General features: G+C 42.7%; 2 protein-coding genes across 8 annotated transcripts in view; one reads left to right on the forward strand and one right to left on the reverse strand.

The window, feature by feature from the left end:
* IPCEF1 (interaction protein for cytohesin exchange factors 1) overlaps nt 1-15,542 on the forward strand; it is a 272,082-nt gene extending 256,540 nt beyond the window's left edge. For all 7 annotated transcript variants that reach the window (XM_023728921.1, XM_023728923.1, XM_023728926.1 and 4 more), the window contains one exon: nt 11,306-15,542. In XM_023728921.1, the coding sequence (XP_023584689.1) occupies nt 11,306-11,509 (204 nt within the window). In that variant the 3' untranslated portion in view covers nt 11,510-15,542. The remainder of the gene's footprint in view (nt 1-11,305) is intronic.
* OPRM1 (opioid receptor mu 1) overlaps nt 1-27,639 on the reverse strand; it is a 212,696-nt gene that overhangs the window by 92,246 nt on the left and 92,811 nt on the right. The gene's annotated exons all lie outside the window — the stretch shown is intronic.

Consider the following 27,639-nt stretch of genomic DNA (forward strand, 5'->3'; position numbering starts at 1 on the left):
TTCTATGAACTTTATAGTTTTAGGCTTTATATTCAGGTCTTTGCTCCATTTTGAAGTAGTTTTTGTATACGGTGTGAGGTATGGGTGCTGTTTCATTTTCCTTTGCCCATTTTTTAATAGGATTATTTGTCTTTTTGTTGTAGAAGTGTTGGATTTTCTTGTAGATTATGGAGATTAGACCTTTGTCTGACTTGTACTCTCCGAAATTTTTTTCCCAGTCTGTAGGTTCTCTTTTTACTCTTTTGGTGAAGTCTTTTGAAGAGCATAGGTGTTTGGTTTTTAGAAGATCACATGTCCTAAGAATTTTGAGTCCCTTTCCAGGAAGAAATGTACACAATCAAAAAGACAAGGCTACAAAGAAAAGGCTGAGTGATGCTTAGTCAGACATCCCAGTTAGTCAGGAAAACCAAACCTGTTGCCATTGCTGCTGAGTCGATTCCGACTCATAGTGACCCTATAGGACAGAGTAGAACTGCGCCATAGGATTTCCAAGGAGTGGCTGGTGGATTCGAACTCCCAGCCTTTTGGTTAGCAGCCAGACACTTAACCACTGCATCACCAGGGCTCCTTAATAGAAGACCTAAAACCCCCCAGAAGGCTGCAAAAATGAGACTAAGAAATAAAAATAAAAGGCATAGTTTAGCTATACAAAGAAAATCCAAATGCAGAATTGCCCAACTGCAGAGAAACTTCTTAATATTTAATGATGAAAGATAGTACTAGCACCTCTTTCAAAGACTAATATGTTATATTCCACAGTATGTACAGGGTTGATAAACATTTTGTTTATTCTGTGTAATATACCCTGAAGCCTTGGTGGTGCAGTGGTTAAGAGTTCAGCTGCTAACCAAAAGGGTGACAGTTCGAATCCGCCAGCTGCTCCTTGGAAACCCAATGGGGCAGTTCTGCTCTGTCCTATGGGGTCGCTATGAGTTGGAATTGATTCCACGGCAACAGGTTTGGTTTTTCGTTTTTGTTGGGACTTTACTGTTTTATTTGTCTATGATGGTTGATGTAAAATCAAAACACCAAACCTGTTACCTTCACATTGATTCCAACTTATGGCAACTCCATGTATGTCAATGTAGAACTGTGCTCCAGAGGACTTTCAATGACTGTGATCTTACAGAAGAAGATTGCCAGGCTTTTCTTCTATGGCTCTCTGCTGGATGGATTTGAACTTCCAAACTTTTGGTTAGTAGCTGAGTGCGAACTGTTCATGCCATCCATGGACCTACATGATCACTGATACAGGTGACTAAATTTTTTATTGAACACAAAATTCCTGAATCCAACTATTTTGGGGCACTGGGGTCCATTGAGTGGGCCCCATTGTACAGAGGAGACAGAGAGGAAGACAAATAATTAAAATGCAGTGAGATGAAGACTGTGGGTGATACGTGTGCAAGGTGCTTTGTGAGGCCAGAGGAAGGAAGTGGCTGACTCTGAGGGCAGCAGGGACAAGGCCACAAAGCTGCTGACAACTGGCCCATGAGTAAGAGATGAAGAATATCAGGAAGAGAAGGGAACAGCATTTAAGAAAGAGGAACTGGCCCAGGCAAATGTTTATCAGTGGATAATATGCTGCAGTTCATGTTGGAAGAAACAGGAAATCAAAATGTAAGGCGAGCATGAGCAGTTACGACCATTTCTAGGAGAAGAAAAATTGTGGCCCCAGGCTTTCTGTGGAACAGCTGTCTCAGAGCCCTTCACCTTCACAAGGCCATGCCTGGATCTGGCCGTTGGGGGCCCAGGTTTGTAAAGAGAATTCAAAGGTTTTACCTGCCAATAGGATGGTCTATGGGCTCTAGCTCTCCAGGCACTAAGCCATGCCGTTGATGAATTCAGCAGCTCTTTTCCCTCTCCTACTGTATTAGTTATCTATTGCTAGGTAACAAATAACCTCAAAACTTAGCACTTAAAATAAGAATAAACATTCATTATATCACAGTTTCAGGGGGCAGTGGTGGTTCAGTGGTAGAATTCTTGCTTTCCATGCAGGAGACCCAGTTCAATTCCTGGCCATTGCAGCTCATACACAGCCACCTGCCATCCCTCAGTGGAAGCTAGTGTGTTGCTGTGATGCTAAACAGATTTCAGTGGAGCTTCCAGACTAAGGTGGACTAGGAAGAAAGGCCTTCTTCTGAAAAATTAGCCAGTGAAAACCCTATGGATTACAAAAGTTCAATCCTGTTGTGCTTGGGTCACCATGAGTCGGGGGCCAGCTCCAGGGCTGCTAACAACAAAGTGTCAAAAAAGTTTCTGTGGGTCAGGAATCCAGGCGTGGCTTGGTTAGGTGTCTCTCACAGGCTGTAATCAAGGTATCAGTTGGGGTGTCACCATCTGAGGGCTCCACTGGGGGAGGATCTATAGACAAACCACTCATGGGGTTGTTGGCTTATTCAGTTTCTCATGGGTTGTTGGACTGAGGTTCTGGGTTGCTCACTGGATATTGGCCCAAGGCCACCTACAGTTTTTTCCCATGTGGGTCTCTTCATAGGCCAGCTAACAACATGAAAGACGGTTCTCTCAGAGCGAGTTAGCAAGGAGAGTAAACAAGGTGGATTATAACTAATCTCAGCAAGACATGACATCACATTCCCTATAGAAAGAAGTCACTAGATCCAGCCCACACTCAAGAGGGGGGAATTACACAAAGGCATGACCACTAGTAAGGAGGGGTCACTGGGGGCATCTCAGTGGTTATACCCAGCTGGAGAACTGCTCTGTCTGTATATTCCTGGAAAGCAGTCCTTCCCATAACCCATTGCTGTCAGGTTGATTCTGACTCATAGCGACCCTATAGACAGAGTAGAACTGCCCCATAGGGTTTCCAAGGCTGTCATCTTTACGGAAGCAGACTGCCACGTCTTTCTTGCACGGAATGGCTGGTGAGTTCACACAACCAAGTTTTTGGTCAGCAGCCAAGCTCTTAATCACTGCACCACCAGGGCTCTTTGGTCTTTCCCATAGACCAGAGAGCCCTTAAAACCTCACCAGCGTGTGATGCTAGGGGCTGACGGGATACAGCCTGTATTGTGTGGGCCTAGCAATCTCATAAGCAGGTGGTAGGACTTGATGATGTGGAAGTTGGCCTTGTTGAGAAAATGAGCACATCAGCCTAGTCAGTGGAGAAAGAATTTGGTGCCTGTCTATTTGTTTATTAGAACTATTTTTAATTGTCTTTAAAATTCAAAGTAGGTAGGACACTGGTTGTTTGCCTTCAAGGAGGAGAGGAGGATAGTGACTGGTGGGGGGTGGGGGGCAAGTGGCGCTTCCGAGGCGCTGGCTAACGTTCGTTTCTCAGTGGTGGTTACACGGTTGGGTTCATTTTAGGATGATTCATCAAGCGGAAGCCTTATTTTTGGGTGTAATTTTCTTTAGGTATGTTACCTTGCAATAAAAATGTTTATGGTTTAAAAGAAACTTCAAAGCAGCAATGTGGACAAGCAAAGACAACAGGATTTCAGGCAGAAATGAGGAAACCGTTTTAACAATAATGTTTATATTGCCGTAGGCATATTTTATAAATAAAGAAAAGTCCCTGCCCCGGGACTGCATTGGAAAGAATGCTCTTTAGGGAAATTCTTCTAGGAAGTTGAGCAAACTATCATGTCATACTTCAAATGTAGATCTTTAGGAATTCCTGGCAACTCAAGAATCACTGACTTTTGGCTAAGGCTGTTTTTGTTTTAAATGGAATGAGTAATGGGATGATTCACGGGCCCAGCTAAAATTTTCTCTCGGTTGTTGTTGTTGTTAGCTGCTGGGAAGTCGTCCTCGGACTTATGGCAACCCCCTGAGTTGCAGAGGAGGACTCCATAGTGTTTTCTTGGCTATCGTCATTATGGAAGCACATCGCCAGACCCTTCTTCCATGGAGCCTCTGGGTGGGTTTGAACTGCTGATCTCCATCTCTTGGTTACTCTGGCCTATGTTGAAAGAGGGATGAGGCCCCTTCTCTGTAACTGCTCTGGTAGAATACATTTCCAGTGCTGTGCCCTGGATCAGTCCATGCACTGAATACTTGGAATCAAACATGAAAATGCAGCCTTCTGTCTTTCCCTGTATTTTTGGCACCACGGCCAAATTTTGTCTGCTTGCCAGAAAGCGAAGCAGGAGTTGTGAAAGTCCTTGAAGGTACCGTGCCGGAAGCATTGTGAGGCAAGGGGACAGCAGGGCCATTGCATGAGGCTGCTGCTGCCCCCCTGGGGTGCCCAGTGCAGCCAGGAGCTCAGGAGCTTGTGTCATTTCACTGATTTCCTTCCTTTGTATTTTCTGCAGTTTTTTTCTTTTACCCGTAAAAGCACTAACAGAGTTTGAGCCAAATGGCAGGTAATTTGAATTGTTTAGAGCCAAAAGTGTTATGAGAAGCATCGGCCTGATGCCCAGAGTTGAAGAGGCCCTCTTCCTCAACTCTTTCTTCAGATGTAACTGGGTGATTAATGCATTTTTGTCTTTTTAAAATTAAGTTTCCAAATTTTGTGAATCTGCAAAGATGTTATCTAGCTTTTCAATAAAATATTTGGCTCTTGCTCTCAAGCAGATGTCAAAAAATTTTTAAGGACAAAGTAAAACTCCTTAAATAACTCTGTCTCAGTCATCTAGTGCTGCTCCAACAGAAATACCATGAGTGGATGGCTTTAACAAAGAGAAGTTTATTCTCTCACAATCCAGTAGGCTACAAGTCCAAATTCAGGGCATCAGCTCCAGGGGAACACTTTCTCCACTGGCTCTGGAGGAAAGTCCATGTCATCAGTCTTCCTTTGGTCTGGGAGCTTCTCTGCGCAGGAACCTCAGGTCCAAAGGACACGCTCTGCTCCCAGCACTGCTTTCTTGGTGGTATGAGGTTCCCATGTGTCTCTGCTCGCTTCTCTCTTTTATATCTCAAAAGAGATTGCATTAGACACTAATCTTGTCAACCTCATCAGTATAACCTCATCACAGTGATTGAATTTATAACACATGAGGAGATCACATATAATCTCATCATAGTGGTATAATTTACAAAACATAAGGAAATCACATCAGATAACACAATCATGCAATACTAGGAATCATGACCTAGCCAAGTTGCTACCCACATTTTTTGCGGGACACAATTCAATCCATGACGACTCCATATATAGTAGTGCTATTAACTGGCTGAAAAGTTGGTGGTTCGAAATCATGACAGGGGCTTCGGAAGACAAGCCTGATGATCTGCTTCCGAAAGGTCACAGCCTTGAAAACCCTATGGAGCAGTTCTACTCTGCACACGTGGGGTCGCCGTGAGTTGGAATCAACTTGACGGTAACTAACAGCAACAAGAACAATGGTGGTATCAGAGGATGAAAAACTTATTATTTTTTTAAGAGGTATTTTTGAAGCCTAGATGTGGAGAACTCAGAAGAAAGAGAAATCTCTTGGCCTTGCCTGATTTCTACAATCTCTTAACTACTTATCCACTTATTTAGCCTTCCTTTGCTCTGCTTCTGGGTTCTGGTCAACCTGCTTGTTATTTCTCTCTGGCTATCTTCCTAGTACACTATTTTTCTCTCCTTCCTGGAACCTAAATATACCTCTTGACCTCCATCTATCACCTCATCCTTGCTCTCTTGATTCAAAATTATAAATCTCACAAGTCAAACTAATGTAGGCATGGTACTTTCCCTTGATGTCCTTATTATTTTGACCAATTTTGAAACATGAAAAAGGAAAACAAAAAAAATGGAATAAGACACCACATACAAAACCTTAAGCTAACCTTAGAATATAAACAATATGTTTATATGTCACTAAAGTATGTGATAAAGAGCCCTGGTGGCTCAATGATTAAGCGCTCAGCTGCTAACCAAAAGGCTGGCAGTTCGAACCCATCCAGCAGCCCTGTGGGAAAAAGACCTAGAAATTTGCTCCTGTGAAGATTACAGCCTAGAAAACCCTATGGGAAAGTGCTACTCGGTCACATAGGGTTGCTAAGAGTCGAAGTCGACTTGACGGCATCGAACAACAACAACATATATGATAATCTATGACCAGATACTGCATGTGGATAAAATAAATGCTACTAATTCCAGAACCCCTAAAACTGTATGCAAATTTGTGTGTCTCTCTATTTGTTCGTGGAGGGAATCCCTCTGACTCTCAGTAGGGTTCATGGCACAAAAACGATTGAAAAGCAAATGGGTAATTAGTTCCTTCATTCATTCCTTATTTTGTATTGTGTTAGTTATCTAGTGCTGCTATAACAGAAATACCTCAAATGGGTGGCTTTAACAAACAGAAATTTATTTTCTCACGGTTTAGGAGGCTAAAAGTCTGAATTCAGAGCACCCACTCTAGGGGAAGGCTTTCTGTCTGTCAGCTCTGGAGGAAGGTCCTTGTCTCTTCAGCTTCTGCCCATGTGTCTTGCATCTACCTTACCCTGTCTCTCCTCTGCTTGCTTGTTTCCTGTCTTTTATATCTCAAAAGAGATTGACTCAAGATACATCCTACACTAATTTTTCCTTGTTAACATAACAAAAGCAACCCATTCCCAAATGGGATTATCATCACAGGTAGAGAGGTTAGGATTTACAACATGTATTTTGGGGGGACATAATTCAAGTCATAACATATATATTCGTATTTTTCAACAAATATTTAATGAAGGCCTAATACGTGTCATGCATTATTTCAGGCATTTGGGGATAAAGCAGTGGACATATCAGACAAAATTCCTGCCCTCATGAAGCTTACAATTCAGTAGAGGAAGAAATTAACAAAATAAAGCAGTACATCTTATAGTATGCTAAATGATGACAAATTTGATAGAGAATAAAAAAGAAAGGGGGTAGGGACTGTTGAGGGATTGATTTTTAATTAGCATAGGCATGAAAAACCTCTTAGAAAGATAGAATTTTAGTAAAACCTGAAAAAGATAAGGGAGTGAAACAGACTATCAGAGTCAGAATATTCCAGCAAATGGAATACAATGCAAATACCTTGGGGTGGGAGTGGGCCTAGCATGTTCAAGAAAGAGCTAAGAGGTCAGTGTGGCTGGAGTACAGTAGGAGATGGAGGCCGAGAGAGAGCAGCTGAGGGTCAGAGGGGCAACCACGGGTCATATCATATAGGGCCTTATTGCCATTGTAAACACCTTGGCTTTTACACTGAGTGACCTGGGAAGCCTTTGGAAGGTTCTGAACAGAGGTGTGGCATGGTCTGACACACTTTGAGGGTAGAGCCATCAGGATTTGCTGGTAGATTGAGTGTGAAAGAAGGATGACGCCAGTGTTTAGGCCTGAGCAACTAGAAAGATAGAGTTACCATTAAGTGCTATGCAGGAGACTGGTAGGAGCAGGTTTTGTTGTGCGTTTTGGAAGTTTGGAGTGGAGAGGATAACAGAAACTTAGTTTTGGATATGTTGTACTTGAGACGCCTGTTAGATGTCTAAGTAGAGCTTCTGAAAAGGAAGTTTAGACCAAAAAACTATGGCACTCAGGGAAGAGGTTAGGTGGAGATTTAAATTTGGGACTGTCAACATATATAGAGAGTAGGAAGGATTAGATGAGATCACTAAGATCATGAATGTAGATAGAACAGAGAAGAGGCTCCAGGATGGAGCTCTGCGACACTTCAGTGTTACGAGGTTGGGTGACAGGAGAAACCAGCCAAGGAGACTGAGAATACGTGGCCACTGTGGGATGAGAAGAGTCAGGAGAATGTGTCACAGAAGCCACACAATGAAAGTGTTTCAAGACAAGGAAGCACTCCACAGTTTTAGAGGCCGTTGATCAATAAGTTGAAGATGGGTAATTGATTTCTAGATTTAGCAATGTGTAGGTCATTGATGAAGCCCTGGTGGTGCAGTGGTTAAGCGCTCGGCTGCGAACTGAAAGGTCGGAGGTTTGAATCCACCAGCCATTCCATGGGAGAAAAATGTGGCAGTCTGCTTTTATAAAGATTTACAGCCTTGGAAACCCTATGAGGCAGTTCTACTCTGTCCTATACGTTCGTTATGAGTTGGATTTGACTTGATGGCAATGGGTTTGTTTCTTTTTGTTGTTGTTTGTTTGTTTAGGTCATTGATGACCACCATAAGAGCATTTTTCGTTGAAGGATGGGGCTAAAAGCCTGATGTTGTTGGTGTTGTTAGGTGCCATCGAGTCAGTTCACGCCCATAGTGACCCCAAGTACAACAGAACGAAACGCTGCCCGGACCTGCGCCCTCTTCACAATCGGTGTTATGCTTGAGCCTATTGTTGCAGCCACTGTCTCAGTTCATTTTGTTGAGGGTCTTCCTCTTCTTCATTGACCCTCTACTTTACCAAGCATGATGTCCTTCTCCAGGGACTGATCCTTCCTGATAACATGTCCAAAGTACGTGAGACGTAGTCTCGCCATCCTTGCTTCTAAGGATGGGAGCCTGATGGGAGAGAGTCTATGGGAGACAGTGAGTAGAGACATTTTTGAGAACGTATTCTCTAAAGTTAAGGAGAAAAGTGGAGCATTAGCTGGAACGGGGAAGAGAGGTCCAGAGAGGGCTTTTAAAACAGGAGAAATAACAGGATACATGTATGCCGGTGAGAATGATCAAGTGGAGATGGGAAATTGATGAGTCACAAGAAAGAGGGATGAATTGCTGGGGTGGTTTCCTTGAGTGGGAGAGAGGGGGTGATTGTGTGCAAGTAGGGAGATTGGCCTTTGCTCAGAGCATAGATACCTATTCATGTTAACGGGAGGGAAGGCTGCATACATTTGTACTGTTGTAGGTAAGTAGACAATATGAATGCTGAGAAGCATTCTTCTGATTGTTTCCATTTCCTAAAAAAAAAAATAGGGAGTAGGCTCATCAGCCCCATGTGAGGATGGAGAGAGGAGGTTTGAGAAGAAATGAGAAGTTTTGAAATTGTCATTTGGGAGAGTAGGAGAGAAAAAGGATGAGAAATATATAACAAGATTGCTGGATAGCGGTAAAAGTCCACTTAACATCAGTGGTCATAAATTTCAATGAGACTAGTGAGCATAGTTTTGAACTTTCCCAGGGCATGTTTAGCTTTGTACGTGCTATAGGCAGGGAGAGAGACTGATTCCACAGCGGACATGCCCTGAATGTCTACTTGGCACCAAGCACTGTGGTAGGTGCAGGGGATACAGGGATGAACAAAATAGGTTTGCTGTATCCTTGTCCCTGGGTGATGCAAACATTTTGCGCTCGGTTGTTAACCGAAAGGTTGGCGATACAAATCCACCCAGTGGTGCTGTGGAAGAAAGGCCTGGTGATCTACTTCCATAAGATTACCACCATAGAGAACCCTATGGAGAACAGTTCTACTCTGAAACATATGGGTTGCCACGTGTTGAAATCAACTTGATGGTAACAAGCTTTTTTTTTTATTTTTTATTTTAACCTTCCTTAAGTAACTTTAGAGTAGGTGGAATGATAGATCGATAAGCATCTAAATTCAGTATAACATGGTCAATGCTAAGAGTGCTATGAGTATTGAAAGGCATGAAAGCACAGAAAAAGCCTCTCAGTCCAATCTGGGGGTTCAGAGAAGGTTTGCTGGAGAACATGATGCCTAAAAGTGACTATGTTGTTATTAGTTGCCCTTGAATGAGCTCAACTCATGGCAGCCTTATATCTAAAAGAATTAAACGTTGTCCCATCATACACCATCTCCATGATTTTTGGCATGTTTGAGTCCAGTCAGATAATATTTTGTTCTGATCTGTAGGGTTTTCATTGACTAATTTTTGGAAGTAGATCACCAGGCCTTTCTTCCTAGTCTGTCTTACTCTGGAAGCTCAGCTGAAGCCTGTCCACCATGGGTGACCCTGCTGGTATTTGAAATATCAGAGGCATAGCTTCCAGCATCACAGCAACATGCAAGCTACCACAGTACGACAAACTGACAGACTGGTGGTGGGGAGTAAGTACAGATATGAGGTTTAGTAAAATCAGGTAAAGAAAGATGGGAAAGTGTTCCATGTGGAAGAAACTCTATGAATTAGAATTAAGCAGGTGAAGGTGAGAAAGTTTCTCTGTGTGGCACAACATCATAGGGGGTGACCTAACATTGCATGGATTAGAAAATGGACGTCAATGATATTACAACGGAAAATAAGAAGAAGGGAGTGGAGTATCAACAGGTGGAGCGAAGGGGTAGGTACATGGGAAGCCTTGACACTAAGGGGAATCACGAGGAGGACACTGGGCATTTGAGGTGGGTCTCCTGCGCTGCCATGTGGAAGGTAGATTTATGGTGTGGAAACTGGAGGTAGGGACCTCATGTATGAGGCTGTAGCAGTAGATCAGGTGTGAAATACTGGGTCCTAGGGCTGTGGTCATAGGAATGGAGAAAAAGGAATAGATTTGAGAGAAATTGTCAAGGCTGAGTGATTTTTTTGAATGTGGAGGCTGATGCATCTTACATTTTAACCCCATTCCTTAACTATAGAAAACTCCGTAACCTGAGCCAGACATTAAAAAAATGTGTGTCATTGGTTATAGAGGAGGCAGGGTGAAATAATATGAATAGATTGTTTACTCTACTAGTGTTATTGGAATACATATGGTTTTGATGGAAAGCCCATAGTCTCTTCTTTGAATATAAAAGGTAGCATGTATATTCATTCTGTATTTGTTAATAAATATATGTATGTGACTTATTAACAAAATAAAAATTGAACAGATGTATTTTGTGTTCTCTTGTGTGTTAGGTAAATGACTGTGTCTCATTTTTAATTAGTGAGATTTGGATGGTCAATGAAATGGTTATATGATTAGAGGCTTTGAGGGGAATAATGCTTATTATTGTGGAGTGGAATAATGGATTGATCAGAGAAGGGCAATGCAGAGGACTTTGGCTATATGTCTAGTTCTTCAGTAACACTTGGGTAGAACACTTAACTTCCTTGTGGTTGGCAAGCATATGTAAGCATACTGTATTGGAGTCCCTGGGTGGCACAAACAGGTAACACACTCAGCTGCTAACTGAAAGACTGGAGGTTCAAGATCACCCAGAGGTGCCATGGAAGAAATCTTTGGCAGTGTAGTTCCAAAAAATTCACCATTGAAAACCCGATGGACTACAGTTCTACTCTGACACACACGGGGTCACCAGGAGTCAGAATCCACTCAATAGCAACTGTTTTTTTTTTTTTTTTTTCCTTCACTATGTATCTTGGGCTTGATACAGGGATTAGGATATTAATGAGTAAAAAACACATTGATGATTTTAAGAGAAATGTATATGTGTATTTATTTGTAAAAGTACTGAAGATGATTTATTGAAATTAAGATACTTATTACATCTTCCATTTTGTTTCTACTTGGACAGTGTAAAGAACATGACTTGGCCGTGATTAACCAGTTGCTGGATGATCCGAAGTTGACAGCCAGGAAGTACAGAGAATGGAAGGTCTTGAACACTCTGTTGATTCAGGATATCTACCAGCAGCAGCGGGCGATGCCTGCCCCTGAGAGCAACCCCCAGGAACTTGAGAAACAGCCCCCCTCAGCTTATGTTGAAAGTTCTATTTGAGAACAGTCTCGGATTCTCTCCCCTTTTGTCCCATGCAACTTTCCAAGATGTTGCAAGAACTTAGATTTTTCCTTAAAAGGAAAACTAAAACCCTCTAAAGATGCAACTTAGGTGAAGATCTTCACCCAATACATCAGGACTCCTAGTTCCTGTTGCAAGGCATCCATGGAATGATTTGATTGGAATGATTGAGTTCAGTTGAACAAAAAATGATCTTTGTGTTCCTGCTGGGAGCTTAAGGTTATGCTAGGCTCTAGGATGGAATGTGAGAAATGTATTTTCTGTTCCTTGCTCTCAAGATTATTCCAATATTCAATGGAAAAAGGATCAAATTTGACCAGGGTGAATTATTCGTAGAATTCTTCTGTGCTCCTAAAGAAGAATCTACGTATTCCACCTGGTTGGGTAGCTGAGTTCTCCAAATTATTATTATTATTTTTTGAATGAAGGAACAGCTGCAACTGGAGCAGGACAAACATGATATTCTGGAACAAATCCTTTGCTATTGGTTACAGAAAAGGTGTGCCTTTTCCACCTGTTGGCAAACACTTCACAGAGAGAAGTGTGTGGGAGAGTACCAGCAGGAGCCATGTTCTATATTCCTCTCACTCAAAGGACAACTTAATATTTTCACACGTGACCCAGGTGGAGGATCCCATAAATGTGCCCTTTCCATCAAACAGCGAGAGAAAAGCATCTTATTACACTTGGAGACCTCTTCTCCCTCCTAGCTTTTCTAGGCATCTGTGGGAAATCGTAACAAGTCCAGCGGGAAGTGTTTGCTGCTTTTTTCCTTGGCTGTGGTGCCTGTACACAGTATGAATTTATGTCCAGATTCCCTGGGATCCATTCTGAAATGATGATTCTGGTGTCTGAATTGGTTTCTAATTCCTTTACTCCAAAAAACAACGATTGTTTTATTTTTGTATAGTTACGTGTGACTTTGTGTCCTTCGTGAATAGATAAGTTTCTATGTTTGTTATTTAAGTATATTTATAGAAGTTCAAATTACTACTGTTGTCAAAGATGATATACTATTATATGTTTTGCTCAATACATATTCTTGAAGTATATACTTTTTGCTTGAGAAAAATAGGGATATAATTGATTTATTGGAGTTATTATGTTGCACTATAAGGTAGTGGAATGCTCAGGAAACCTTAAGAGATAAATATGGGGGCATGCATTAGTAATCTTTGCTTTTCTGATCTCTCTCTTTTTCTCTCTCTCTCAACCCAGGGCTCTTAGATTTCTCCGTTTGTTTTAAGTCACACTCTTCACTAGAAAAGCACTTTCATCTTAAGTAATCTCTTCTATTAAATTAACTGTCTTTTAAGCTTTATGCCACTTATGCCCACAAACTCTAACCCAAATGAAACACAATCCATGTTGTCTTTCGACTAACGCCTCACAGAAATTTGGGGGTCCATTGTTAAAGAAGAGCTCATTTTGTTAGAGAAAAAAATAAAGTCTTCACTTACTGATCTGACTATTTCTCACCATGAGAGTAACCACAACCCACCAAAAACCCATTTTGGCCCCACCGCTAGCAAACTGTCGACATAACACATTCTGTTTGTAGTCATTGTGTGGCTTGACATTCAAATGGAAAGAACCGCCTGAATTTTATTGCAAACTAAGTGGAAATGTTGGTTGAATATTTCCCCAAGTTTTACCAAGAAGTTGTAATACTCTGTAAACAACAATCCTCACATTAAGTAAGAAACAAAACAGGAAGCAAGATGCAGTGATAGAAGCCTGATATAAGACACAATGTCTGTGGCTTTGGCCCAACAGAACACGTGGGTGCTCGTGTCTGTGGAAGGTGTTGGGTGAGGCCATGGGCCATACTGGCCATGGAGTTCAGACCGGCAGTGAGTGTTCAGTTGGTACAGACAGAAGTAACTCTCCAGGTTCTCAAATTGGACCCCCCAAGCTTCTGATTTGAGAGGCCAATGCTTTAACCTTTTTGATTCGCAGCTATGAGCAGGATTCACCAGTGTCAACCAAGTGTTGAGGGAAGGGGAAATAATAATGGAGGAAATAATAGGATGACATAGACGTGCTTGCAGCTTTTTCCCCTTCGGTTTGCAGCACCAGCCTGCAGACTCCAAGACAGCTCCCCTGAAATTGAAGAGCTCCAAAAACTTTGACCAGGGCTTGTGAATACATGTAAATGCTTTTGTGGCTTGTCATGAATATGCATTTAACTCACCTTTTAGTGCAAGCTATTTTTAGTACCACTCAAATATTAAGGCAGAATAGGTCCACGAGAGGACTTAATCAGACCTTTCAAAGAGTTACTTTTCAGAGTCATTTCAAGAAAGTGATCTAGAGGCGTTGGAATTGTCGGTTAACACAGCTGCTTTGCAGAACCTCCCAAAATGAAAGTTAAACTGAACTGCCCAATTCTGTGCCCTGTTCCCTTGTGTTTTCCCCTGGGTAAATACTCTTGCTCTATACTGCGTTGTGTTGGGAAGTAGGCGGCTGCTTCTGTGAGTTCCCAACCTCAGAGGTGGCTACTAAGGGCCAGGGTGAGTGACAGTGGGTGATACTTTCTATGACATTCAATTTAGGAGTAACCCTGGTGGTTCTCTTGGCCTTAAGCAGTTTTTCTTGTCTAAAGGATATTGGGAAAAACTGGATTACTTCCAGTGTATCCCTGGGGATTGGGCTGTGTTGGAAATGGATTTTGGGTAGTTTCATAGAGTCTAAGGTGAGACTCTTTACTCACTCTGATAGCCATAATGTTTGGGGACTGTGGTTTGACTCAAAGCCACGGCTGCTCAGGAAGGAGAGAATCTCTGTCCAAACCTGTGTCACCTGTTAGGGATCACAACCCAGAGGACGCTTCTTTGGGGTTCTGGGGAGGATAGCTTCTCTCTGTTGTTGCCTATAGACCCTACTCTTGGATACATTGCAATACACACTGAATTGGATGGTTCCACGTTTGAGGGGCCTCTGTGACTTTTAAGAATTCTACGTTCTGCCACAGCAGCTCAAATCTCAGTATCAAGGGTCTAGAAAGACTCATAAAGCACAAAATTACAAAGACTCTGGGAAGTCTAAGAAAGAGACTGTGCTTGGAGTCAGATTTCAATGTGAAACTGATGCCTTATATTTACATAGCACTTTATAGTTGGCAAAACAACACATTTCATGCCCCCCACTCCCCGCAGTGGCCCTGTGTGGAATGTATTACCTTTAGTCCCTTTTGCTGAGGGCAGACACAAGCTTTGAGAAGTGAAATGGCTGTCCTAGGGTCCCAAACCGTCATTGGTAAGACCAGAAGGGAGCTTGAGGCTCCTGCCCCCAGCCCCTCCTGCTCCCATCACACTGCAGCGGCTGCGGGAGCAGCACCTGTGGGGACAAAAGCAGTTTGGCTCACTCCGCGTAGTCCATTGCACTGGGAGCCGCACACCCTGCTGAGGTGGCTTTTGGCTAATCTGAAACCTGGGGGCCTCTTCCCCTGAGCGCAAAACCAAAACCAAACTCTTTGCTACCAAGTGGACTCCCAACTCATGGAGTGACCCCATGTGACACAGTAGAGCTGCCCCATAGGGTTTTTCTTGGCTGTAATCTTTACAGAAGTAGATCGCCAGGTCGTTCTCTCCTGAAGCCTCCAGGTGGGTTCGAACCGCCCACCTTTTGGTTAGTAGTCAACTGCAAATCGTTTGTGCCACCCAGAGACCATCCCTGAGCACAGTCTCTTCCCAACTGCCCCAACGGCACTTTCCCTCCTGCAGAGACTGCTGTGGGGCCGTCTGTGAATTGGGGGTTGATCTGTGCTTCCTTTCTTTCTTTGTAAACTATACACTTGTTAGGTGCTGTGAGCCCTTTGGATGAAAGAGATATTCAAAGGATTGAAGAGTGTCTATTTTGCTTTCCTTTTAAAGCATGCTGGGGGATGGCAGAGACTGAACTTGGTGATCAGGGTTAGTCCCTTAAACTTTCTCTCTCAATTTCTTCTTATGCAATTATGATACTTCTCTCAAATAATCTTTACATCACAAACCATGTCATAGAGATTAAACAAATAAAAGAACTAATTATAAGACTTTTGGGAGAGGTGCTAGACAAATTCAAGCCATGTTTAAATTCACGGACACACAGGTCTGTGTAAAATACTCTCATTGGATGAGAATGTTTTGCTATAGCCACACAGGTGATTTAATGAGTAATGTAAGTACCTGTTAACCCATTGCTGGTGAGTCAATTCCGACTCATAGTGATCCTACAGGATGGAGTAGAACTGCCCCATAGGGTTTCCAAGGAGTGGCTGGTGAATTCTAACTGCTGACCTTATGGTTAGCCGCCAAGCTCTTAACCACTATGCCACCAGGGCTCCAATTTAGGTACAGAGGATGCCTATCCAAAAGCCACTTGGTAATGAAAAGCTGTCATATCTAAATGTTAGGATGCCACCTCATCTTCTGCCTCACAAAATAGGATATTTGATTGGGGTTTTCTCAGTTTAGTCCCCTTCCAATATTTTTGTATGTTGAAATCTCAAGAGAAACTGAATTCTAGTAATGTGAGATTAATGCCCTGCCTAGGGTTTTGAAATACATAAATAAAAATAAAAGCCGCTGAAACAATATTTTTACAACCCATAGATAGTGACTGGGGAGGGGGCATAATTCCACCCCTCCCAGAAGGCCACCCATCTCCATGGACAACATAATGTATGACTGCGAGTTTCTCTTTGTTGTACATCTTCCTAATTCATAGTTTCCTGTGGATCCTCTTTCCCATGCTTCCACAGTACCTCATCGAAAACATTATGGATGGATTCTATGTTTTTTAAAAAAGTACTTTTTACATTCTCTGGCTGCGAGGAGACAACTTAGTTGCTGTGTATTGCTGTTTCTTTACCTTTAGTCCAAAGGGGAAGCATGCCTCGTGGAGACATTTAACATCCCATGATAAAAACCAGGATTTGTAATCATCAGATAGTTCAATGTCCTTGCATGATGGGGATGTGACTCTTAGCACTGCATGGCGTTTGGGGGCAAGTTTTAATGTAGACATGATACGTTAAATTGCATTGTGCTTTCATTCTGTCTCCTACCGACTTTGGCTAAACTGAATGGAGGCGTGGTTCATTTCTCCCGCTTTATGTTTCTGAGGCTGACTTGTAAGAGAAAAATAAAAACAACAGAAAATGTTTCTAGTAAAATGACATGGACAAATATTTGAAATATTCCACTGGTGTTCATTTTCTGCACTGAAATGTCGCTTCCTCAAAGATAAATCGCTCTTTTATCTTCCTCAAAGGTTATAGCGCCCTCTGGTGGCTGCACAAAAAATAATTGATTCTGGAGTCTATTGCTGTTTTTATTCTTTAAATAAATATCTAATTATGATGGGAAATCTATTTTCATCAGGAACCCATGTGGTCTTCTCCAATTTATTAGTACAACAATGTTTAGATTTTTCAAAAGTTGAAGTTGGCCCGAAAAATTTGATTTAACACTTTGTTATGTATTTGCAGATTATATAAGCTAAAACCTGAGGACCATAAAGTCCTTAAAATACATATTTATATGAAAATGTACAAAGAAAACATTGAAATTATTGAAATATCTAAAAGGCATAATAAATTTCCTTTCTTTTGGATCCACTCATCAGATGAAGCTAGCCTAATTTGAACAGGATTCCCACCTCCTTTTTCACTGTCTATGCAAATAAAAGGTTCTCATTATTTTTTTCTCCATCTCTCCCAATTCTCTGCATACTCGATGCCACCCTCCTTTTTCTCTATCCTGCCTCCACCAAACATTCCCAGGCTCCCAAATGGAAGCTATAAAAAATATTTTAGATCAAACTGAGAAGCAAAAGGCATAGATTTTTTAGAATAAACTTGTTATTAGTTTCTGATTGCTGCTGTAACAAATTGCCACAAACTTAATAGCTTAAACCCCACAAATTTATTATCTTACAGTTTTGGAGGTCAAGTCTGAAATGGATCTCACTGAGCTAAAATCAAAGTGTGTGCAGGATTTTGTTCCTTCTGGAAGCTGTGTGGGAAAAGCCATTTTCCTTGTCCTTTCCAGCTTCTAGAAGTCACCTGCATTCCTTACCTCTCGTCCCTTACTTCCATTTTCAAAGCCAGCAAAATGTTGTATCTCTCTGTGCTTTTCTTCCCTTATCACATCATCCTCAGACTGGTTCTTTTAAGGACCCTTGTGATTACATGGGGCCTATCTGAACCATCCAGGACACTCTCTCAAGGTCAGCTGATTAGCAAACTTAACTCATCTGCAGTCTTAATGCCCCTTTGCCATGTAACATAACATATTCATAGGTTCTGGGGCTTAGGATGTGGACACTTTTCTGCCTACCACAAATCTCCATTTCAATATCCTGCTTCATCTCCATAAACCATCAATATCTCCAAGAAATTTGAGGATTTCCAAGTTTTAGTCAGAAGTGTGTAAGTCCTTTGTTATACCGTGTGATTGGAATTAGATATTACCAAAATATGTTCACCATAGAAAAGGCCATTCCATCCTTGAGAGGAAAAAAAGGGAATCAATTCCTGGCTTTCTACAAACATACGTGCACAGGTGCAGCAGATGCACTGTTTGAGTAATTGGATCAGGTTTTAATGGTTCCTTCATTTAATGACAAAACACTCAAAAGCCCCTTTTAAGAATCAAATATCATAAAGCAGAGGATAATTTAGACTTCAGAAATCTTAGGTTTATGATCTGCTTTGCACCACGTCAGACTTACAGATGGGTTTGGCCAAGTCTTCAGCTTCCTTCCTCATCAAAGAGCAAGGAGGCTTTTGTGGAGTGGGTGTTGATGTTCCAACGTCCCAATAAGCACTGAATTTCCCAAGCCCCAGCCCTCCGAATAAATCACACTCTAAGCATTATATTTTTGTGTTTACCTTTAAAAGAAAAATAGCTTTATTGACGTTGCTGTTGCCAGGTGTCATCGAGTCTGTTCCAACTCATAGCAACCCTATGTACAACAGAACAAAACACTTCCTGTGCCATCCTCACAGTTGTTGCTTGAGCCCATTGTTGCAGCCACTGTGTCAATCCATCTCGTTGAGGTTCTTCCTCATTTTCTCTGACCTTTATGTATAGGTAATTCCCAATGGTAGTCTGCTAGTTTTCCGGGCCCAAATTTTAGGAAGTCAGAAACACTGTACCAACCCTGAAGTCTCTTCTGAGCATGCCCAGGCAGTTCTATCCAGAGGTTGGGGGTGGGGGGAGGCGTGGGAGAAGGGACAAATTCCCACCTGAACAGAGGGCCTGGATATTTAGCAGATTATTACCTGAGTGCCAAAGGTAATTGTGCATGCTGTTGCTTCCCTGCCCAGACCCCCTCCACCTGGTTAGAACTTTTGTCCGCCCGTTGCTGAGTTTTTCTTCCTAACCAACCAAACCAGTCGTCCTCGAGTCGACTCCGACTCCTGGTGACCCCATGCGTGTCAGAGAAGAACTGTGCTCGATAGGAATTTCAATGACTGATTTTCAGAAGCAGATCACCGGATCTGTCTTTCGAGGTGCCTCTGGGTAGATTTGAACCCCCAGCCTTTCATTAACAGCCAAGAGCGTTAACCATTTGCACCAGCCAGGCTCTCTCTTTGTTCTTAACACCATCCCCCTTTTCCAGAGACTTTTCCCTCAGCTGAAAGGGACCCCCCAAGGCCAGCAGGTTATGTCTCCTACCCCCGTCCAGGGCAGCTGCAGCCAATGACTGACTGATGGGATTAAAAGGCCCGCCAGCTTGCCTCAGGTGGAACTGATTCTTTGGACTAGTGCTCCAGAGGCTTCCCCAGGGGCTCAGGCTAAAACTGGTCCACAGCTGAGGCCATACACCGCTCAGCATCTTTACCTCCTCCTATCATGTTTCCCTCACCCCTTTCTTAAAACATTCCTTCAAGAAATCATTTTCACAAGACTCCCTGTCTCAGGTTTTGCTTCCAACCTCAGTTAATTCCAGTAATGATCCCAGGAAACAGACTCTAGGGATGGAATCAGAGAGGCGGATTCTCCTTGATCGCTAAGCCAGCTAAGTGACAATGGGATGCCGTCTGTTGGGGTCAGGGGAGTATGGACAAACTTGGCATGCTGTATGTGGGTGATTTTGGAGATTTTACCTATTATGCACTGGGATGAGACACAGGAGGAAGGGAAGTACTGGCTGGTGCAATGTCTCTGGTGTTGGAGAGGTGGGGAAGGGAGGAAGGAGTAGCTGAGTACCACTGATGAACTGAAGAAAGTAACAGACTCAGGTCTATTAACTAACAATTTAAAGCAAAATGTGAGAGTTAGAGAGGCAGTTTTTCAGAGACACTCATCTTGTGTAGGCAGAGGGCAGATGAAGTTAAAAACTAGACACAAGACTTAATTGTAAGAGTGATAGAACTTTCTAGATGACTAAATCTCATCCTTGACGAGTCTCCACTGCCAAACACAGGGTTTTGACAGGGAAGGAATGAGACCCTGGGACTCGGGATGAGGATTCATAATAAACTTGAACCCAGATTCTCCAGGAACCTCTGGGCATTCAGAAGAGGTCCACTTCCTCTTACTGGAAGACAGAAGCCTCCAGCCTTCATGTTTGAAAACTATTCAGAGACATCACATGAGGCAGGTGCCTCACAAGACAACACTTGCTCTCTTCAGCATCCCTCACCACCTCACTTCCTGGCCACAGGCTCTTCATTAGGGCCAATCTCAGCATCACCCAGTGGGGGAGTGCTGGGCCTGATAAGGGAATAAAGCAAATACACACCAAAAAGAACCACAGAACCTGCCTAACTAAGGGGCAGGGACTAAGAAGGGGAAAACGCCTAAATCTTTCCAGGGAAATTTAATACAGGGTCCAAAGGGACGTTGATACTCAAGCAGTCAAAAAACCATTATGGCTTCTGTGTTAGGGTGGAGGCATATGGAGGTCATGCAATAAATGGACCAGCTTCTTTTGAATTGATGCATTTAAATTAAGGTTTTGGCAAAGAATATTGAATATACCATGAACTGCCAGAAGAATGAACAAATCTTTCTTGAAAGAAGTATAGCCGGAATGCTCGTTAGAAGCGTGGATGGTGAGACTTCGTCTCACATACTTTGAACGTGTTATCAGGAGGGATCAGTCCCTGGAAAAGGACAGCATGCTTGGTAAAGTAGAGGGTTAGCAAAAAAGAGGAAGACCTTCGATGAGATGGACTGGAGACACAGTGGCTGCAACAATGGTTTCAAACATAGCAATGATTATGAGGATGGTACAGGATGGAGCAACATTTTATTCCATTATAAAAAAGGTCTCTGTGAGTCAGAACCAACTTAACGGTACCTAACAACAGCGTTTCATATTGGGTTCACAGGTGCACATAGTTATTTAATTAGTTCTTAAATGTATAATTGGAAAGGCAATACTTAGTTGGGAGAACTATAACGTTGGTTCCTTGACCAGTAGTATAAGAGCTATTGTAATAAGAAAGGCCTAGGAGAAGTTCCTGAGGCTTCCTACTGCAGGAAAAAGTAAATCCAAATTAATATCCCATCCAAGGGGAATGGCAGAGATTAGTGCCACCCTTAAAGACTTTAAGGATATAAAGGTCCCCATCTATCCCTGTTGAAATCAGCAGTCTGGCCACTGCAAAACCCAGACAGATCATGGAAAATTGCAGTGGACTTCTGTAAACTTAACCAAGTAGTTACTCCAATTGTGGCTACTGGACTGGATATGGTGTCTTTTCTAGATCATATTATAGCCTCACATACCTAGACTGGCCATTCTTTTCAATACCCCTCATAAAAGAGGATCAGTATACTTTTACAAAGGGTGGTCAACAATATATATTTATGGTCTTGCTCCAAGGATGTATGAATTCTTCTGCTTCTGTTACAATATAGTCAAAAGGGACCTGTGCCATGTAGACATTCCACAGAATATCACATGGTCCACTATCTTGAGGATAACTTCCTAACTGGATTTGATGAACAAGAAGTGGCATATACTCTGGATGCCGTGGTAAGAAATATGTGCTCCAGAGAGTGAGCGATAAACCCTATAAAAAGTCAGGGGCCAGCCACATAGGTGAAATATTTAATGGTCCAATAGTCTAAGGAAAACCAGGACATCTCATCCAAATTAAAGGGCAAAACTCTTCAGTCAAAGATTAGACTGTCCTATGGGACATAAAATGATACTCGTAAAAAGTGCGCTTCTTAGCTCAAGTAGATACATGAGACTAAATGGGCAGCTCCTTTCCGGAGGCGAGAGGAGAAGGCAGAGAGGGTCAGGAGCTGGTTAAATGGACAGGGGATATCAGCGGTAGAAAGGAGGAATGTGTTGTCACAGTATAGGGAGAGCAGTTAGGGTCAAATAACAAGGTATGTATAAATTTTTGTATGAGAGACTAACTTGAATTGTAAACTTTCATTTAAAGTACAATAAAATAAAATTAAAAAAAAAAAAAAGTAAAGGGTAGGTTATCGCACCTTGCACTCCTACCAGTAAGAAGAACCAAGATGCTTGGGGGGCTGTTCAAGTTTGCAAGGCAACATGTTCTACAGACCTCACACATCGAGTGGCATAGAAAGCCCAAGAACAGTCTGTACATCAGGAACAGGCTGTGGTATGAGTAGCCCTGCTGCTTGGGCCATAGGACTTAGAAGATCCATGGTAATAGAGGTATATATGATAGAGAAAGAAATCATGTGGGTTCTCTACAAGCTTCAATAGGAGAGTCACAGCACAGATCCTCAGGGTTCTGGAGCAAGGCCATGACGTCTGCAGCAGAGAAAGGGTCACCATTAAAAAATAATGGCATGCTATTTAGCCCTGGTTGACACTGAGTGTCTAACCTCTGGAGAACTGAGTTCTGCAGCCGAAACTAACCATTAAGAGTGCTGTTAGAAGCAAGTTTGGGATGATCTGGAGCAATCCATTGTAAAATGGAAGTGTCATATCCGGGACTGGGCTTAAGCAACTCCAGAGGGTATGAGAAATTTTTATAAACAAGTGGCTTAGACACTTATGTCACCAACCACTGTTACATAGACACCTCTCCCTCAGCTCAAACATTTGGCCTCCTGGGGGAGTTCTTGTAAGAAAGAGGAGGGAAAGGCCTAAGCTGAGTTCATTAACAGGTGGGCTCGGTATATGAGTCCAAACTAAAAATAGGCTTCTACTGCTCTACCTCTTCACTTATGTGTGACCCTGAAAGTCAGTGGCAAGTAGAAAATCTCCTAGTGGGCATAGATTCAAGCAATACATCTGGTCATCCACTTTGTGTAGAGACAGAAGTGACCTAAGGAGCACTGAGGACCAGGAGGTCTGGGGAAGAGGTTTGTGGATGCACCCATGGGAGTGAACACAATGTTCAAGGGTCTGATCTTTTTATTGGGTAATAACACCCACCAGCAAGCAGCCGTTTCAGAAAAAGCACTAAACAACCAAGTGGAAAAGATAACTCAACCAGTTGCTGTTAGCTAGCCTCTGCCCTTGACCAATGGGTTTGCCAATACATAGTGGCAAAGGTGGAGGCTATCCATGGGCCCAGAAGCATGTGCTCTCTCCCCACAATTTAAAAGCTACCACTGTTGCTGAATGTCTGACCCACCCATAACAAAGACTAATGCTCAGCCTTCAGTAAGGTATCATTCCCTGAGGAGACCAACCAGCTACTTGTTGGCAAGTTGATTAAATTGGACCCTTTCTAATGTTTCATCCTGACCAGGATTGACGTATTCCACATATGCGTTTGCCTTTACTTCCTGCAGTGCCTCAGCCAGCACCACTATCCAAGTTCTCACAGAATGTCTGATCTATTAGTATAGGATCCCATAACATCACCTTTGACAAGAAGACCACTTTATGGTCAATGTAGTGGGGCAGTGGGCACATGACCATGGGATCCAGTGGTTCTATCACATTTTGTACCGTTCAGAAGGTGTTGGCCTAAAAGAGACCTCAAAAGGTCCTTGACAGTGCAGTTTGCTTTTTAGGATACCTTGTGTGGCTAGAGCACCACCCTTCAGAATATAGCATGCTTTTTTTTTTTTTTTTTTTAAAAACCGGTGACCATTATATGGTACTCTGCCCCTAAAAGATTGAATACATAGGTCAGGGAACCAAGGAGTGAAAATAGCTCACGATTACTCCAGTGACCCTCTTTGGGGGATTTGTGTTTCCCTTCCCTAAAACTGCAAAAAATCCTAATAAACCTAAATCTATGGCTGCTGTATTGCTGGATTCCTCAAGCTGGGAGACCAGCAGGCACCAAAAGGCGTCACCACACTAGCTGAAATTGCCGGATAATCAGGAGGAAGTAGGACTGCTACTACATAATTGAAGAGCGAAGAACATGCTTGGCACTGAAATGATCCACTGAGTCATCTCTTTGTACTCCCATGCCCAGTTATAATTGCCCAATAAAAGGAAAAGAACAGCAACCCTGCTTGATAAATGCATGGTAACCAGCTGCTCAGGTTGCTCAGGGATGAGGATCTGGGATATCAGACAGAGAAGTACCAGTCAAGGGGAATGAAGAATGTGTGGTGCAGGAAAAGATGATTTGTCATTTAAGCCCTTGTGAGCAGTTGCACAGTGGGGTTATAGTTTGTCACCCTAAACTGCCTCTTAAATATTCTCTGTGCAGTTGTGACTGTGCCTATATGTAGCAAACTTAATGTGAGAAACAAGGGGATTTGAGCAGCACAAGGGTAGGCTCTGTGGGATGTTGGTGCCGTGTTCAGATCCCCTTTCCCAAGCAGATGGATGGCTGCTGTCTTAGTTACTTAGCGCTGCTGTAACAAAAACACTGCAAGTGGATGGCTTTAAAGAACAGAATTTATTGTTTCACAGTTTTGGAGGCTAAAATTCTGAATTCAGGTCATCAGCAAGGCTATGTTCTTTCTCCGTAGGCTTTAGGGTAACATCCTTCCTGGTCTCATGCAACTTCTGTAGCCCCAGGCATTTTTTGGTGCTTCTTGGCTTGTAGGAGGATCCTCACGTGGTGTCTACTTTCCCTTTTAATAAAACACCACTCAGAAGGGATAACGTTTGGGACTTGCCTTATTCCAGCATGACCTCATTAACATAACAAAACAAAACATCATTTCCACGTAGGATCACATTCACCGATACCAGGGATTAGGACTTCAAGATATCCTTTTGGGGAACACAACTCAACCCACAAGAGCAGCTAACAGCTCACAACTGCCCCCTTCTCCAGAGACTGGCCTTTGGCTGAATAATAGCTGTCTCCCTGGAGAGATTATGTCCCTTCTCCCTTTCTTCACTACCCCTATCCTAGCAGCCAGTGGCCAGTAACTAATTTACACAGAGTACAAAAGTCCATTCCCTTTGTCTTAAAATAGAACCAGCGCCATGGTGCAATTTGTACCCCAGAGCTCCTCTTGGGATCAGACTGAAGCTAGTTTTCATCTGGACTACTTTGTTTATTAGCTTTATTCCCCTGCCTTATCCTGCTTCCCCAGGATACCTTCTCCTGAGAGCACACTTCAGTACATCACCTGAACAAAATCTCCATCTCTGCCTCTACTTCAGTGGAACCTGACCTAAGACAGTTATCCACCTCTGCGTGACGCTTCCACATGGGAAGCTCTTTTGTTCTATACTGCATAAGGGTACCCTGGGAAGCATAGCATATTGACAGTGATACAGGATTTCTCCTTGCTCATTAGTTTCTCATCCCTGAGCATGAGCTCAGAATGCAAATGTTCTTTTCTCCAAATTCCAAACCCGTCACCTTAATGTAAGTACCATTCAATCTATGCGTGAATGTCAGAAGTATTCATTAGCAATCACATAACACATCTTAATCTCTGATTTGATACATTAAGCACAAAAAGCTCCATTACCCATCTCAGAACTGGTTGGAATTTAAATGTTCATCCTTGTAATCACCTGGCATTACAAATGATCAATTGGATAGATTGAATGAGATTTCCCCTCCCGTTTTCTTTTCTTACCTAAATATACAGGTTAAGCCAGCTATCTCTCCAGAAATTCACTGCCTGACAGTGACATCTCATCCTAACATTGCCATTTCATCCAGGACAATATCTCCCATTCAGCCGTTCTCTCAGGCTTTGGACCATCCATCTATTCCTCGGGGAGTTGCCCCCGGGAAATCCAAGCTTGTGGTCAGCTTAGGGCTGATTCTCCCCATTTCATGTTCTCCAGGAACTCCCTCAGGAGGTGCTAACTTTGAGTTAGGCCTGATACCAGGTGAGTTCATCATTGTTAACAAAGTTAGGGAAGACAGCTGTATAGTACAGTTGGAGAAATGTTGCTCCTGAGATTCCTAAATTGACAACCAAAAAAAAACCAAGCCAGTTGCAATCAAATCGATTCTGACTCCTAGTAACTCCATGTGTTTCAGAGTAGAATTGTGCTCCATGGGGTTTTCAATGGATGTGATCTTCCAGAAGCAGATTGCTGGGACTTTCTTCACAGGTGCCTCTGGATTGATTAGAACCACCAACCTTTCAGTTAGGAGCTGATTGCATAACCATTTATGCTACCCAGGGACTCCAAATTGACAATACTAGGAATTACCCGTAAAAACCCGTTGCCATCTAGTCGATTGCAACTCATAGCGACCCTACAGGACAGAGTAGAACTGCCCTATGGAGTTTCTGAAGAGCGGCTGGTGGATTTGAACTGCTGACTTTTTGGTTAGCAGCTGAATGATCCTAATTGCATTCATGAAATACAAATAGAACTGCATAGTAAAGAATTTGAGAGAAACTACCAAACTACCATGCCACTAAAACTTTTACATAAAACAATACTTCCTAATTTCCCTTCTGTTGCGGTTTGAGGGACTCCCATAAATAAACCAATTGCCATTGAGTTGACGCTGAATCATGGTGAGCCCATGTGTATCAGAGTAGAATTGTGCTCCATAGGGTTTTCAATGGCTGATTATTTGGAAGTTGATCGTCAGGCCTTTCTTCCAAGGTACCTCTAAATAGCCCACTTTTCTTTGTCCAAGTTCTCAACCAATTGAAAAATGATATAAAAGTCAACATCTATAGAGAACCCACATGTCCTGATATAGCTGATGTTGTTACCAAACCCAGGAAGGTGGGTCCTTGTCTGGTGCGCTCAGACTTGCCAATTATCTGGACACCAGTCTTTGAGAAGGAGAAAGTAACTTTATTGCAATGCATAGAGCTAGGAGCCGGGAGGAAGTTCCTTAGATCTGACTGCCTGAGCTGTGGGGAAGCAGGGCTTAAATATGTGATTTGGGCAGCAAGATGGTGGCTGCCCAGGCGTACTGGGGAGGGAAAATTCTAGAAGGCGACCAGGAAACAGGAGGTGACATGGTTCTTGTCGGACCTCTTGCTGCGGAATAGGGTCCGGGTGCTGATTTTCTTCTGATTTGTTCCTCCTGTTGCTGCATCCTCTACTGAAGTCAACTAGCAGTCACAGAGGGCCCTTCTGCGCATACAGGGCAGGTCAAATCTGGCTTGGGCTAGTTTAAGGACTAATGGAAATTCACTGGCATTTGTAGGGTCAGATTACAATGCTAGAAGATGTGATTGGGTGTGGAGCCCATAGGGGTTTGTCCACCCTAGCCCTTAGGCTAGACTTTGTAAGCCCTATCCCAAAGGAAAGTTTAAATCCAGCTAGCTGACACATTAATTCTTCCTTAGCAACTACCTACCCTGGTGGAGACGAACAGTGACAGAGAAAGAGACTAAATCTTTAGGGAGTTTGGCAGATTGTTGTTGTTAGGTGCCATCAAGTTGGTTTTGACTCACAGCAACCCTATGCATAACAGAACAAAACACTGCCCAGTCCTGCCCCATGCCCACAGTTGTTATGTTGTAGCCACTGTCTCAATCCATCTCGTTGAGTGTCTTCCTCTTTTTTGCTGACCTTGTACTTTACCAAGCATGATGTCCTTCTCCAGGGACTGATCCCTCCTGACAATATGTCCAAAGTATGTAAGATGTAGTCTCGACATCGTTGCTTTTAAGGAGCCTTCTGGTTGTACTTCTTCTAAGATAGATTTGTTCGTCTTTTGGCAGTCCATGGTATATTCAATATTCTTTGCCAACACCACAATTTAAAGGCATCAGTACTTCTTCAGTCTTCCTTATTCACTGTCCAGCTTTCACATT

This window comes from Trichechus manatus, unplaced genomic scaffold, assembly GCF_000243295.1.
Source record: "Trichechus manatus latirostris isolate Lorelei unplaced genomic scaffold, TriManLat1.0 scaffold00002, whole genome shotgun sequence".
NCBI lineage: Eukaryota > Metazoa > Chordata > Mammalia > Sirenia > Trichechidae > Trichechus > Trichechus manatus.